General features: G+C 31.5%; 1 protein-coding gene across 21 annotated transcripts in view; it reads left to right on the forward strand.

Annotated features, from left to right (window-relative positions):
- Positions 1 to 16,717, forward strand: part of LOC137624516 (neuronal acetylcholine receptor subunit alpha-7-like) — a 486,639-nt gene that overhangs the window by 346,816 nt on the left and 123,106 nt on the right. For 11 of the 21 annotated variants that reach the window (XM_068355367.1, XM_068355366.1, XM_068355365.1 and 8 more), the window contains exons 3-4: positions 3,418 to 3,462; positions 9,217 to 9,326. In XM_068355367.1, coding sequence (XP_068211468.1) covers positions 3,418 to 3,462; positions 9,217 to 9,326 — 155 coding nt within the window. Of the gene's footprint in view, positions 1 to 2,501; positions 2,547 to 3,417; positions 3,463 to 9,216; positions 9,327 to 16,717 lie in introns of all 21 variants that reach the window. The other 10 variants (XM_068355370.1, XM_068355368.1, XM_068355373.1 and 7 more) reach the window with 2 other exon arrangements.

A 16,717-nucleotide genomic window follows, 5' to 3' on the forward strand; every position in this document is an offset into this window, starting at 1 on the left:
TTTTGAATGTATGTAAATTATATAAATCATGTGTGTATGTATGTATGTATGTAAGGACAGGTATTTATCATATACATATATATGCATATATGATATATATCAGCACAAACAAATCTTACATCATAAATGTACACCAACAAAAATATCTATAGGTACTTTTTTTAAATATCGTTGATTTTATATCATTAACTAAAGTTAATATACTTGAAGTAAGTTGTGTACAAGAAAATATTTTTCAAGATCTCAAAAAAAAAAAAATAATTATTGAACAGTTCATTATCATATAATTTTCATTCTTAATTTTAGCAGAAAATGAAAAATTTAAAGTTTGTGCGAAAAAAGATGTTTTATTTTTATCATTATTGTAATTAATATTATGATCATCTTAATATGATTTTGAAGTATCTTTCCTTAATCACAATTAAGCAACCTCGTTTAAGCATTATCTCAACGTTGATTAAGTCCAATATTTTGTTCTATAAATAGCTCTCACTAAAAGACGGGCTTTTAACGACCGAAAAAACTATAGTTTACCAAGAGTAGAAAATCATCAGTGATTTTAATTTGCGGTATCCCTTTGAAAGGGGCTAATAAATTTATATCTACAAACATGCACGCTCAAACACACATATACTTTATATACATATATAACATGCTAATTTGATATAGCCTTTGCCAGTATGTATAAAAGTCCAAGCATACCAATATCTGTATATATTTACCTTCATATAAAAGCCGTCAATCCGTACATGAAACTTGTCAAACTACGTACCTTAAAAAATAGACATGACCGTTCTTACACACATACATATATGCATACATATTACATATATATATATATATATATATATATATATATATATATATATATATATATATATATATGTGTGTGTGTGTGTGTGTGTGTGCGTGTGTTGTGTGTGTGCGTGTGTTGTGTGTGTACGCTGTTAATACATTTTGAATCAAATGAATACACAACAGACATATTGTTTATTTTAGAGGTGTGTGTGTGTGTGTGTGTACTAGAAAAAATGGCTAAGAGTACAAGCATTACATAACTATGGATGAGACGAAAGTTTAAAAATATTATATATATATATGACATCAACAAGAATCTGGGCATTGTTATATTTACTCATCTTTACGAACGACGTTTAAGATACTGAAAAGATCTGGAGTAGAATTTGTTTTAATTCAAAATCATCTTTTACGATCAAAACATGAAATTCAGAACTGTGAAGAATAGCTAACATCAAAAGAATGACAGAACAAGTCTTAAATAAACTTATTCAAGTATCTTACCTCTAAATCACGTGACCCCAATAATAAAAAACAAAAAAAACAAAAACAGAGTTTGAATAAATTGATCTCTAAATACAAGAAGAAAAGAATAAAGGCTTTAGGTATCAAGCATCAACCACGTTTAATTACAAGGGGCACAAGGGGGAAAACTCAATCGGTGTCTATTGTGAACCTTTTTGCCTGCTGCTGTTTGGACAAGCATTGTGCTTAGCAAAATATAAGCTTTACATTCCTCACTGGGTAGTTTTTCACGTGTTGGAAAACAGCATTTTCATTTATTTTTTTAACTTTTACCTTTAGTTTGTATCATTGCCAAAGTCATCGATGAATAGTAGATGATCCGAGATCCATAATCTAGTGGAATTCTCATCCTTATACTCCTGCCAGACTGTTCCTTTAAGAGATGGTAAAGGGCATTAATCAGGCCCTTCCAACAAACTAAGCTCCACTGGCAGAACAGGAATATTTAAGACACAGCCCCCAAGCAAGCGATAAGAGAGAGAGAGAGAGAACATCAGGTAAGATTTGCTAGTTTTTCAGACTTAGTCTATTTGAACATCTCTTAAGGGGTTAGCCAAAGTAGCAGATCACGACGAAAAACTTTAGTCATGTCCATCCATCTATGCAAACAGGAATAATGGGTCTCATAATGTCGATCACTTCGCTGACTCTAAGCTACAATAAGAAATATACCAACGTCAAAGTAAAGACTTAAAATATAACAAAACCCTTGTTTTGGTTTATGAATATTGGTGCATGGATGTCCATAATTGTTGTGCACAAATACATATATGTAATTTACACACCCACTCATACATACATAGATATATATGAGATGATTATGTGTATATGTCCTTAAACTTACTTTGTGCTTTTGATATGTGTTTAAAGTTTTTAACAATTACAGAAAAATAAGAAATTATGGAAAAATAGTAAGTAGGTGCCATTGAGTAGAATGACAAAATTTACCCACAACTTTATTTCAATCTGACAATCAAAAAATTTAATTGTTGTTGTCCTAAGTTTGATGGTACTAAAACATACATCATTTTTAAGAGCAAACATTGTACGCCAGTGAGAAGTGTGTCTTGCCTTCAGCAGAATAATATCTAATAACCATTTTTTTTTTACCTTTTTTTCTTTTGTCCTTGTCCTATGAAGCTTTAATTACTAGTTTAGACATGTTTTCTTGTTTTTAGGATGAAAAGAACCAAATCCTAACTACAAACGTATGGTTGAATATGGTAAGTTTTTTTGGGGACCATGGCGCGCACATGATACTTGCTGTGCTCACATCAACTACATTTCTATGAGCAGCTCGCCACCAGACACCCCGGAACGCCGACGCCCCCAACAATAAGCATCCACAAGGGGTGGGAGGAAAAAATGACCGGGAGGGGGATTTGGCAGTGGGACTCTGTGCAATATGTTGATCATGTTTCAATATGTGAACAAAAATAGATGTGACCAATAACCTAAATATGAATATTGATTTTTTTTTAGATTTTAACCAAAGGAAATATTGATACACCATAAAAAAAATTGTTTTTACTGCACTTATAATGTGGAAACCACAAGTCATGTCTTATTTTCCTATCTTCTGTTTGGCAAAGTCAAGAATCAACTCATCCAAGGTGAAAATCAAGTTTCTTTTGGTTGGCCATATTACTGAATGTTGGAGATGTGAACATCATGAATATTGCATTTGAAGAAATGTGTAGAATGCACACATCACAAGGTGTCTGTGTATGTGTGTGTATCTGTGTAGCTATTTTTCCTTCGAGTGAGGAAAGTAGAGAGGAGCAAAGGTGATCAAGGGTGGCTGGTGGCGATGTTCCTCAACCCGTGCTGTTCGCTCCGTCAGTATTGGGCAGATATGGTCCCCCCCTTTGTCTTGGAGTTTGCCCAAAATGACAGGCAGCCTCAATGTATTTTGTGTATGCAGGGAAAAATGAGGAATGTGGTATGCTATATTTGAACACTTTCTTAGCCGGTTCTCTTTTTTTCCTTTCCTCATTTTTCTTGCTTTTTGCGTCCCTGTATCAATGTGTAGTGGCAATCTCTGGGGAAATGAGATCTCGTTATTACAATATGTTTTCTTTTTATTGCTTTAAGGATGAGAAGAATCAGCTCCTAGTAACAAATACATGGTTAAAATTGGTAAGTTATTAATATCTTTAACTTAACAAAGTGAGGATAAATAAAGTTGCATTTTAAATAAGCAAAACTATTGTTCATAAATGCACAATAAAATTTCAACCCTTATGCTTGACTTAAAGAATTCTAATATGAAACATCTAAATGTTCTAAATGAGAAATCAAGTATATAGACATATATACTATAGACGGGGTAGTCCTCTACAGAGACAACTTAGTTTATCCTCCAAGCTAACATTTCCACGTTTTCTTTAACTGAGCCTTAAGTTTTCTGTGATCAATTACTTCTTTGAATCACGAACTTTAACGTTGTCTACAAAAAAGAAAAAAAAAAGAAAGAAAAGAAAGGCTTCTAATACAAAGCATTGTGCATGCAATATTAAATTAACTTTTTATAATCGTTCAAATCTATATCGTCACTTAATAGAATGCTACTCAAGCATTATAAAAATCAATGGCGTAGGAACTTTCCCTTTTTCAAACTGTGGAGGAGAGGGAGACAGGAAATCGCACCTCTTTGTTTTCCCCCATTATGCTTTTCATTTCGTTTCGTTACAAAGCTATTATTTTCCAATCCCAAGTCGCCTTAGCGGGTTTCCAAAAGGGGTCACTGGTCCCCCTCCCCCGGGCCCAACAATCTCTTTATTCCTTCAATTGACAGGTCAATTAAAAAAAAAGGGGGCGAGTGGGGTCATTTCTCCATGTCCAAATCTTTCGCACTGAGGTCAAATTCTCTTGTTAAAACAAATGGGAGGGAAACAAAAATATAAAAACTGTCAAAATTGACAATTAACTTGGTTAGAAGTCGCTGGGTCCTGCGAATACAGAGAAACATTCCTGTTTTATTCAATCCATGCAGTTCCAAGTAGTCCCCCAGCCTCCTTTTCTTTCTCTTGCAACCCTCTTTGCTTATTCTGCCAATCTAAATCTCTCAGGACGAGATTACTTCTCTTCATTTCCTTTATTTTCATTAGTGGCATTGAATTATTTCACTGTTTATTCCATGACTCATCCGTGTGTATATTTTTTTGTTACTCTTCGCCCCAGTTGTCATTTTTTCCATGTTTCTTTCTTCCATTACAATAATCTACAAAATGAACAGGACCCTTGTTAAAATCCAGGCTCAACATAAGGATACTGCAGATGCCCATTGCTGTATGAATAGCCCAAAAATATCCTCAAAATCTATGACTACAGAAACTCAGATATAAATCACACGACGAAGCAACTTCCAGCAAGGGATAAATGCAAATGTGTCAAAGTGTAGACGAAGTTGAATTTGTGTCAAAAATACGGAAAATACGCCACTTAATAGCATGAAAGATTAACAAAGACTTCCCTTAACTGTTCTTTTTTTTTATCAGAAAAAAATGCAACTGAAATAAATAGTATTGAGAACACCAAAGAACACAACCAATAAGAAATTGACCATATTTTCAAAATTGGTTAACCGCCATAAACTAACAATAGGAAAGTAAATAAATGTTGTTAACCTTAATCAAAAGAGAAAAGAGCTCACAACATCGATTTTTTAAACTCTTCAAACCTCCTTACCAGAAACAACAGGTATATACTAGATATACACATACAAGAACAGTTATGTATATACCCGAGTATAACATAATGAAACAGGACTACGGAGCCCATTTTCAAAATACACACAATATTCGAGTGTTTACAACAATCTCTGTAAATGATAGGGGTGCATTACCAAAACAATATCCTTGGAGTGGGAATAGCAAAAAAAATGAAGGCTCTTCTATAAATATACAGTAGGTACACTGACGCCCGTTTGGTAAATAAGATCTACTTGCTTTAACTTAAAATTCAAAGAATCTTAAAGCGCTGTTAAAGGAACTAAAATAAAGCATTCAAATTTTTCCTTGGAGAGTTAATTCATAACATATTTATACATATGTATATATGTGTATATGTGTATATATATACTGTGTATATATATATATATATATATATATATATATATATATATATATATATATATATATATACATGTGTATAAACAGTATATACACACATAATCTTATAGTAATATAGGATTCTGCCCAGGCGCATAATAGCTAATACTAAACAATACTAAACCGAAAAAAAAAAAAACAGAGTAAATGGATGATACTTTTACTAAAAGGGAACATTGAAAATAAAAAGACGTTAGAGGAAAAGTACTAATTCACTCGTCTTCATTACAATTAACAGATATGCATCTTTAACATTAAAAAAAAAAAATTGATTAAATGACTCGGAAAAAAACAACAACAAAGGGTAGTGCCAATTGACAACCCCGTCAATGTAAAAACAGAGCATAATGGGATGAACTTACACATTTCTAAAGACTAATAAGTCACCTATAATATCTAACAGCAGTATTCTTGAAGACCTAGATCGACAGCTATGATATATAACGCAGACAATAAAAGTGTTATTGTTAGCATAAAACGTTCAATGTAGTGGTCACATAACTAACAGACATAAATTAAAAAAGGGCTCAGGTCATTTTCTATGAATCTGATTTTTCTTTTCAAGGAGGCAAAAAGACAAAGACTTTATATAGGGATTTAATTACAAATTATCAAAGTTGATTAAAGTATGAGCACATTACCATAATTCTATAGTGCGAGATAAGATTGTAAGACTTTTAAAAACCTTAATATATATATATATATATATATATATATATATATATATATATATATATATATATATATATATATACTGTATATATATTTATATATATATATATATATATATATATATATATATATATATATATATATATATATGCATATATATATACATATATATACATACATAAATATATATATATATATATATATATATATATATATATATATATATATATATATATATATATATATATCGTTACATAAGGTCTGCAGTTGAGGTATCTCCCTCCAAGCATAAAAAAAATATAACAAATACAAGCAGAAAAAAAATATATATCATGCACTATTCAAAAGATCCGCAAGCACTAAAACGATCAAAAGAGAATTATCCCTTTAAATCAATAACTACATCGTAAGGCGTTTCGATACTAAATAGCCACCAACCGACTTCTAAATCTCAAATGTTTATTTACGTCAGAATAAGTCGCCCTAATATCTAACACCAAAGATTTACGTAAATAAAAATAAGAGAAATACATGGCAGAAAGAGAGGACTTAAAAATAAGCGAAAAAACAAATCTAAAAGCATAACTTGATTTTATTTCATAATTAAATTTGATTAATCCAATAATAATCATAATAAGATGTTTCGTTAAATACAATACGAAGAAAAAAAATAGAGCAAAGGGGAGAAAGAAAACAAGACAGATACAGTAACAGACAAACAGGCAGACAGACAGATGAACAAAGGTGTCATATACAAGAACGAAGATGCAAATACAAGGTCGAGTCACTGAGATAAACAACGGGAAAAAATAAATAATGGAAAAGAACACAAATCATAATAAAAACCAAAAACCACAATAGTACATTGAAAGCGACGGACGGCTTAAAATAAAGACACATGGTTCATTATCACATCATTCGACACTGTCTGTCTGCTGCGAGCTGTTTGTTTGTTTTGATTAAATTCTGTAAATCATACGCAGATGCCAGTCGATCCTTCTAACTCAAAACTTTCTCACTTCCTCTAACCAGCTCAATCCGTCAATCTTCCTTTTTGTCTGACTGTTTGCCTGTCAATCTCTCTCTCTCTCTCTCTCTCTCTCTCTCTCTCTCTCTCTCTCTCTCTCTCTCTCTCTCTCTCTCTCTCTGAACTAACCTGTCTGTCTATTGTCAGTTTGTCCACCCTATCGTTCTGCTCAATCAATAAATGCCTCTTTCGCTGAGTCTCTCTTTCTACTTCGTTTTTTCTTCCTTCTTCCTTCTCTTTTTACTTTGAAATAAATAAGATCATTTATTTTCTTTTCTCCCCTGATGACTGCATTCATCTGCCAACCTGGGAACTGATTCTTTATGTCATATATATCATTCACTGTCATGGCGATTTGTGATTTAAAGATGACATATATATACACTAAAGAATAAAGATATTTATACAGCCACTCGCGATGCCTTTGTGTTCAATAACAGACTGCATGTTATTAAGAATGTGTGTTGTTTATTTTTCTTTTTTTTATATACGCACCTTTTTTTCATATCTTTTCGTTCATCGTGTGTATTTGCCGCTCTTTCTGCCAACATTAAGTGTGTTCTTTCACATCGTATTGTGGTGTTTCTCACAAGTCAACACGGCATTTTTTATTATTATTATTACTATTACTATAATTTGCCTCTTTCTATGTTCAAGATAACTTGTAAATAATTCTCTGATCCAGTGCAAAGATACAGGGTAAAATTATTTCTCAATTTCCTCTAATTGCAACCATTTTGGGGGTCACTGGACCCCGCCTGTCCCCCTCCCAGATTCCTACGCCTTTGTAATAATGCACTATACCGAAGATTAAATAAAGAGGATTCAGTTTTCCCCAAAAACAAAATAGGCCGAGTATTGCAGCTTTGGCAAAGTGCAGAATTATTATTAGATTACTATTGCTTTGTTGTAGGCTTGATCATTATCTGCTCGATGTCCGTAGAAATTTCTCTCAGACACTTTCCACAGTTCAGTCCATTGAGAAGTGTTTTATATCTATTAGCAGCTAACTGCCTCCACCAAGCAGTCCGTCAGAACTAACAGACTGATGGATGGGATAAGTCTTATATAGAAGTATAAAATTCCACCAGGAATCCATTTCGTCGAGGGATATCAAAGAATTGTTTCCGTTACATAATTTTTTTCTAGAACTTAAAAATTACACACTTCAGATAAAGAATATTCTGATATGAGACTTATGATATACTTGAGAGAGAAATTAAGATTCCATTTGCTATCGATCAGGGGAGTCCATTTTTCCTACTTGAAAATCCCTAAAGAATCCTTCATAACATTTAAAATTCGCAACTGTTCATTCAAATAAACAAAAACCCGAAATGACATGAGATAAAGGGTGGGAGTGGGATATATTCTTTTTTGACTGCTCATGGTCTGCATCGAATCCTGCCACAAAATAACCGTTAACAGCATGATAACTTCACATGTGGCTGTTAAAACAGCATGCCGTGCTTCTGCAATAACAGCTTTGGAACAAGCATTATAGTTCCTCACTTTTCATAAGAGTGACACTGACTACGAATATGTGATTTTTTTTTCTGGTTTTACCTTAATTTTTCTACTTATTTCCAATAAAGCTTTTTTTTCTGACCCACCTTAAGTCGCTAATGCCTTTTATAAAATCGCTTCATGATAAAAGCATTTCACATCACTTTAAAATGTCCCACCCACCATTCCAAGGTGCAGGCAGTTAAGCTAAGAAATATCTCTGATTGTTATACAAAAAAACATAATTGTGCATGACACAGTAGGCTGTAATGCTATTTGCAAGCAAACTAATAGAATTACTATTCAAGAAACTCTGTCTTTATATGTATACATGCAAGTAAATAGCAATCTACTAGGGAGACGTTATAACAGTAGGTCATAATAAAACTTATATTCACCGTGATATATAAAGAGAGGATCTATATATACTTGTGCATAGTATGTTTCCTTGTTCCTCATAAAGAATTAGAAGAAAAGTCATGTGATGAATATATAATGAGACTTAAGATTTCAGGACCCATTATGACAAGATCTTCAAATCGTTCCGTATCCCTTCCCCCCTCCCCCCCACACCAGGAATGGAAGGACGTTAACCTAAGGTGGAATGAATCCGACTACAATGGAGTGTCTGACCTTAGGATTCCGCCTTATAAAATATGGAAACCTGATGTTTTAATGTATAACAGGTAAGGAATCATATATACATACTACCTAACATGTGTTTCATGATTGCCTTCCTTTTAAATGTATTACCTTCTTTTTATTACAGAGTCGTGGGTATTCTGGCCTCCCTTCGTAATTCAAAAAAATATACGAACGCACGTACGCACATACATATTTATATATTTATATGTATACACATCCCATTCTTTGTATCTAAGGATATTTTTTCCACAGGCATATATTCAATGTCAAAATAATGTTGAATTTCAGATTATTTTGGAGCCAAAGCAATATTTGGTGGCTATACTAAAATAACTTTATTTTAATTTTTCAGGTGGTATCTAAAATGTTCTTCTCGCTGTTTTTATATCACTTATATACTTCATATAATTACTTGTTGAAAACACATTATTTACGAATGAACCAATGAAATATCTAAAGCACAGGATTCACTTAAAATTCTCCCGAAGGGGAAATAATTTGTTAATGTCAGTAATCTGTGCTAAGAAAAATATTTATATTTTGGAACATTTTCACTCATTCTTAGATTTTACTTCCTCCTTATATTTCTATCTTTTCATCTCTTATTTAAATTGAAGTTATACTGAATTTGGATTTTATCTTGATGAGTATTGTATAAGTTTTACACTAGTTGTTTTAGACTATTATCGTTTAACTTCTGTTGACATATCAAGAAACAAATGTTTTTTCTAAATGGCAATCTGTTCTTTTCGTTGAGTTTAAATTTGCTTTTCATCGTTAATCAGGGAGAAATTTTACCGCAAATAACGCTGGTTTACGAATCCAGGCGACACCCTAAAGTAGATCACTTACCTTGCCAATAAAGACAACAAGAATCTTCCAAATGAAAGGAAGCATGCAAGCTATTTACATGCAAAATTTAATAAATGAACGCTACTGAATCATAATTCTATGGGGAAAAAATTATTATCTAATAAGGCCAACATTAAGATTATCCAAGAAACGAGCATCATCAATTCCTTCATTTTCATAATAATCTTTGCAACATACGACTTCCTAGTAGCTCATATAGTCGAATTCAGATGTCACTACCAGGACTCGTAATCACTTCCAAACCTTTCCATTACTTGAACTAAACAAGCAATTTGCTGAGTAAAGTATAACTAGAGAATTAATAGGGACCCCAGAGCACTTTCTGAGTTGTTACTTTCCATGAAAAATCCTGAGATCCTATAATTACATAAGCAGCTTCAGCCAACCACTAGACATTTTCAAAGAAACCATCCTAATAACCTTTCGATACATCATAGAAGTAAATGGGAACAAATAGAAATGAAAATAAATCATTACCTTCCGTCAACATCGGTTAAGAATAAATGATAAATGGAGTAACTACAAGTCAATTTTCATAAAAAAAAAAAAAAAAATGGAAATAGTAATACCAGAATAGAGGAATTTAATTAACTGAATACTTCCACCATCTGCATATAATTTTTACCAATAAAATCACGCTCATGAAAATCTTACAATTTAAAACATAAACGTCTTAAAATATGGAATAAAATTTCCACACATTTCTTTATGTTCTTTATTATGAACATATGGTGTGAAATATGAAAGCATACATATCCAAACTCAAGAGGATTTATAAAGACATCGAGAAGAAATTCTTGAGGTGCGGAGGTTTTCTGAACCCCGAATCCTTCCCGATAGAGCCCTTATTCATTTAACTCTGACAGAAGAATCCTAGAATTCTTGGGAAAAAGTGCTCGTTTTGGAGAGACTACCTTTCGAGATAATGTAGTTTTATTTCTCCATATTCATATCATGATAATAATTTGTAGAATTTGGTCAGCCCAAACGAAAATACGTACGAAAAATCAGACCTACAATAAAGAAAAAAATCAAAACTCAAATCTAAGGAGAAAACCGACGATCTTTGTACCTTTTTATGAGCATACGCTGACAAATTTGTATGTATGTATGTATATATATATATATAAATATATATATATATATATATATATATATATATATATATATATATATATATATATATATATATATATATATATATATATAGTATATGCATATATACATATCTATATATATACACACACACATACATACACACAGTGATACCTCGGCTTACGAGCTTAATTCGTTCTAGGAGCGAGCTTACAACCTAAAATACTTGTATCCTAAAACAACTTTTTTTAATAAGAAATAAATTATGCGCGTGATGCTTTTCACACGTCCATAAATACACATACACAAAAATTTTCAAAAGCTTGTAATGGTAATCATTGAACAAATTATAAAACCTAACATAAAAAATGAAGCAAATTATTAATAATTCACAATTCAAAATAGAAATAATACTGTAAAACAATTTAACTGGCATGGAAATTAGGTGGAAAAGTTACCATTTGGTAACACTCCCTCCTGGTGTAATGTAAAGGGTGTCCACATCATTTTTCATGCTTGCATGATGTACTACTTATGTGCCGTAGTAGCTGTGGTTATATATGGCTTGATTGAGGCCACACTGCTAGTGAAGCTTCACAGTTTGGTACACTAGGAAGATATTATAGCATTGTGGAACAGCCACCCCAAATACAATAATCCAATGGGCTTCCAATGCACTTCCTTTAGCCTATCTTTCCAGTTGGCTTAATACCTGTACAGACACGTTTTTTTCCTGAACCCCAAATTATAGTTACCCTAACACTGTCATAATTAATTTTCCTTCTCCAAGAGGTTTCGACCATTTCCCCTTCTACAAAACATCTTAAGGCTTTTGTTCGTACTCTCCGCAATAAGAAAATTATAATAATAAAAAAAAAAAAAGATGTTTTAGACATACGCCTACTGAAGAAAATGATTGCAAGCAAATACATGAAAGCTAATTCTATATACAGTATATTATTCATAGACACAGCAAATCAGTATGAATATATCATGGCCAGATAATAGTCAAACTGAAACATTTTTAACCTGTAAACGTTCCAAGGTTATGAGATACAACAGCATCAACACGAACGATTTGTCCTCCAACCTGTATACTTATCCAGCTTGTAATAGTGAGAAAATTATGACGTGGTGAGATTAAATCAAAATGAAATAATAAAACCATCTCCGGTAAAAACTAATGTAGAAGGTCTTGCGGGAACCCTTATCATCCTATGAATAAAAGAATCCCCTTACCACAAAAAAAAAAAAAAATTAAACTTATTCTATTTTATCAAATTTATCGCTCAGTACAAATTAGGACTTTCGCAGATGATTTTTGTATTAAACGAATGTTGGTTAAAATCTTCAAGCACAGTCACTAGTCAATTATCTCTGATATGAGGAAAAAGACTATCAAAATAATATGCAACAAATGACTGATTCCCTTATATAAAAATGGTACAATATTCAATCTAACCTTAAAAAATAATCAAAGTTAAACTAAAGATGAACATAAAAGCAGATAAAATTATCATACTACAAAATGATGAAAAAACATCGAACTAGAATAGCAATATACTTACTTTCCTAAAATAAAAGTTTATAAAAAGAACATCTTTGCCTAGTTTACAATATCTATTACTCGGAGCGTTCAGAATTTCCCCCTACAAAGCAAAAAATAATGAAAGAAGACATACTGACATTTAGTAAAACTAAGTAGATATTGTTAGTTATAGAGAATAAAGCTACACTAAAGGCAGACATACACAGCTTATAAAAGAAGTCAGAGATTATTTCCAAATACACAGCAATAAGTAATCAATGCAAAATTACTGATAGTTGGTAAATCCTAGTTTATAATGGGTTACATTATACAAAAGAAATGGTTAACCATTGTCGATCATCTTTGCGTTTAATGCATTAATTGTCTTGTAGTGAAGTATTTTAGTTTTCACTAAAATTCATTTAGTGGAAATTTCACACCAAAATTAGAGGCAATTCTATTAATTTCAAATGAGAGACAACCTATTTATTATGAACTTTTTCTTGGACTTGAAACGCAAATTCAAATGGAACTAATTCTATTACATCAAGCATTCATCAGGAAAGGCAAACACGTAAAAAACACATTTACACACACAAACATGGCCTCAACTATTTTAAAGCATCACTTTTCAAGTTTTCGGCACTTAGATTTCTTTTAATTTCCTTTCGTATGAGTGATCTGCTATTATATAAGGAAAATTTATCTTATGTAAATATGCCCTGACGAAAGCCATTAGTTATTGGCTGAAACAGCTGTCCGAAAGAATTAAATAACTTGAGTAGTACAGTAATAAATTCCTACTTTTCCTTCAAAATTCTATTGCTGGAGAGAAGAAAAGACACACAAAACTAGAAATATAAGGCCTTAAAATGGTTGGTGTCGGAAGCGCCTTAGCATTTAATGATGATTTCCTCAGACAAAGACTATGCCCAAAGAGTGTGTATATATATATATATATATATATATATATATATATATATATATATATATATATATATATATATATATATATATATATATATATATATATATATATATATATATATATATATATATGGATAGTTACGTAACAACAAATAATATAAATGTATAAGTAAATCAAGGAGTGTTGATTACCTGTATAAAAAAAAAAAAAAAAAAAAAAATCGTAAGCCATTAAGACGATCAGTAAAAAATTAAATGAGAAAGTTAAATGAGAAAGTTATATGAGAAAATAGATCTTAGGCACGCTTTAATCAAATACACTCTATATAGCGGACGTTAAAAAATATACAGTGTATAAAATAAAATCGTAAACTTATTGCACAATATAATTAAACTGCTATATACTGGTATGTAAAATAAATTAGAAAAATATTAAATAATGGCAATTTTATGGGTAATATGCCCAAATATTATTTGAGAACAAATAACGATCCAATCAAAGCAAATCCGAAAAATATTAACTAAAATTAGTTTATCGAACACATGAATCCCATAACATTAAATCAAGACTCAAAATCTCTAGGTCTCAGTGATGCAAAAAGAGAGAACAGCAACATATAACAGACAGAAAAAAAGAGAAAAAAAAAAGTACTCCTGCAATTATATTTAAAAACTGCATAACAAAATATCAACCTTCTTTATTGCGCCGATAGAAACAAAAGCATTGTTTATTATTATCATACTAACGTCATTTCAGTAAAGGTAAACATAACACGAGGAAACCATGTGTGACCAACACCATACTTATAGCCACGATCAGCTTAAATAAAGAATGACGAAAAGTTTCTGTATATAACAACACTTAACAAAATTTTCAATTACGACCCGTTTATTATTCTCCCCTCTTAGTGCTCGTCATAAATTAATCACGAATAGACTGCAGCCTATTCACACTTAAAAGCAAGTAGGTACACAGTACCACCAATGAATTCAAAGGAAAGCGAGAGAAACAAGCGTCTGAAGATTAAAAACAAACAGATGATGTTGTAGATTGCCTACGCCAGATACAGGCTCTTGCCAAACCAAACAGTTACAAACTAGTAAGTGTTTACCCATAGAAAAGGATCATCCTACTGTTGTAGTGTTCTGCTGTCCAATATACAATGTGTGTGTGTGTATATATATATATATATATATATATATATATATATATATATATATATATATATATATATATATATATATATATATACACACACACACACATACACACACACACACACACACACACACACACACACTTCTCTTAAGCTTAACCCTATAAAAAGAAATCTCGGATATGAAAAATATTGTTTACTAAACAGTGAGACAGAACAAAACCATATTTTACAATCAAAACCATTAAAAAGATATATTAAAAGAGTTTGTTTTTTTTAGCCACATTATCCAAGCCATTTTTTCATCCTTAAAGATTCCCGAGGCAAACAATCTTCCTTTTTCCCGTGAAACAAAATGCTCACATCCATTCTTAGCCAACGACACGTGTCAATCATCCAATCAGCATTAGCTCAAAAGTATATAAAAAATCCTTTACGTAGCATTCTACAATATCTGGCGTCCAAACGAATTGATGAAACGTCGATTTTTTATAAACGATACGCCTAATTACCCATTTGAAAAGTGTTCCACGGAAACATCCATTGATTGGCTGATTGACCATTCATTTCTGCGACAACTTCCGCCCGCCTTCGTATGAATAACTACGTCAAAAGCTGCCGATGGAACACTTTTAAATGAGACGAAAAACATAAAAAATCTGACATTCGTCGAAAAATATTTCCCATTTACTCATTATTTTCTTTTACATCGCGAAAAGAGATCAGTATTTTTCTTATATCAGATATCAAATAAGGCTCAACTCTTCAGATATCAGATGCGATAATAATCTCCATTGTAAAACAAAATTACCAGTCCATGGGACAACAACAAACCACCGTTACATATCTATATTTAGAAATGTGTTTTCATTGATTCATTATATGGGTTACAATCATCAACAAAGATATCTTATCACTATATTACTAAACCAAATGACTGAATAAAAAATTCAGCCCACAGACGCCTGAAGATAATTGAATATAAATTATATTATATATTGTTTTGCAAACAAAGCTTATCTTTTTTTCAAATTCTACGTAAAGACTGCGGCAAAAGTGTCCAACATAGCATTTATATAACCCTATATATATCTTACCAACAAAAATCATATCACATATATATATATATATATATATATATATATATATATATATATATATATATATATATATATGTATATATATATATATATATATATATATATATATATATATATATATATATATATATATATATAAATTGCAGCATTTTCTAGTCCACTGCGGCACAAAGGCCTCAGACACGTCAATTTATTCCTGACGTTTAGCCGGTTTTCATCACCACAATGGCCAGTGCGGATTGGTGGTTATGGGAGATTTTCATTTGATTGCCCACAGCAAACTAACCTCGTATGGGTGGCCCTGACTAGCAAAGCTTTGCTGATCATGGAGACACGTAAACCCTTTCAACATGTTTAGTTATCCCAACTCAGAAAGTGTTATATATGTACAATATATATATATATATATATATATATATATATATATATATATATATATATATATATATATATATATATATATATATATTTACACACACACACTAATTCCTCGGTTTTTTAGTTTCATTCGTTCTGGGAGTAAGCTCACAACCTCAAATACTCGTATTCGAAAACAAATTTTCCCTTAATAAATTAACGCAATTCACATGATGCGTTCCACAAGTCCATAAATACACAAATTAGCTCTACAGAATTAATGATTTTACAATCTATAACTCCTTATCTTCGAAATGATAAATAATAATTACGGTAAGTTAAAAATATACATAATTGACTTTACGTTTGTGAGTCGTGGCTGGTGTGAGGTGGAG

This window comes from Palaemon carinicauda, chromosome 31, assembly GCF_036898095.1.
Source record: "Palaemon carinicauda isolate YSFRI2023 chromosome 31, ASM3689809v2, whole genome shotgun sequence".
NCBI lineage: Eukaryota > Metazoa > Arthropoda > Malacostraca > Decapoda > Palaemonidae > Palaemon > Palaemon carinicauda.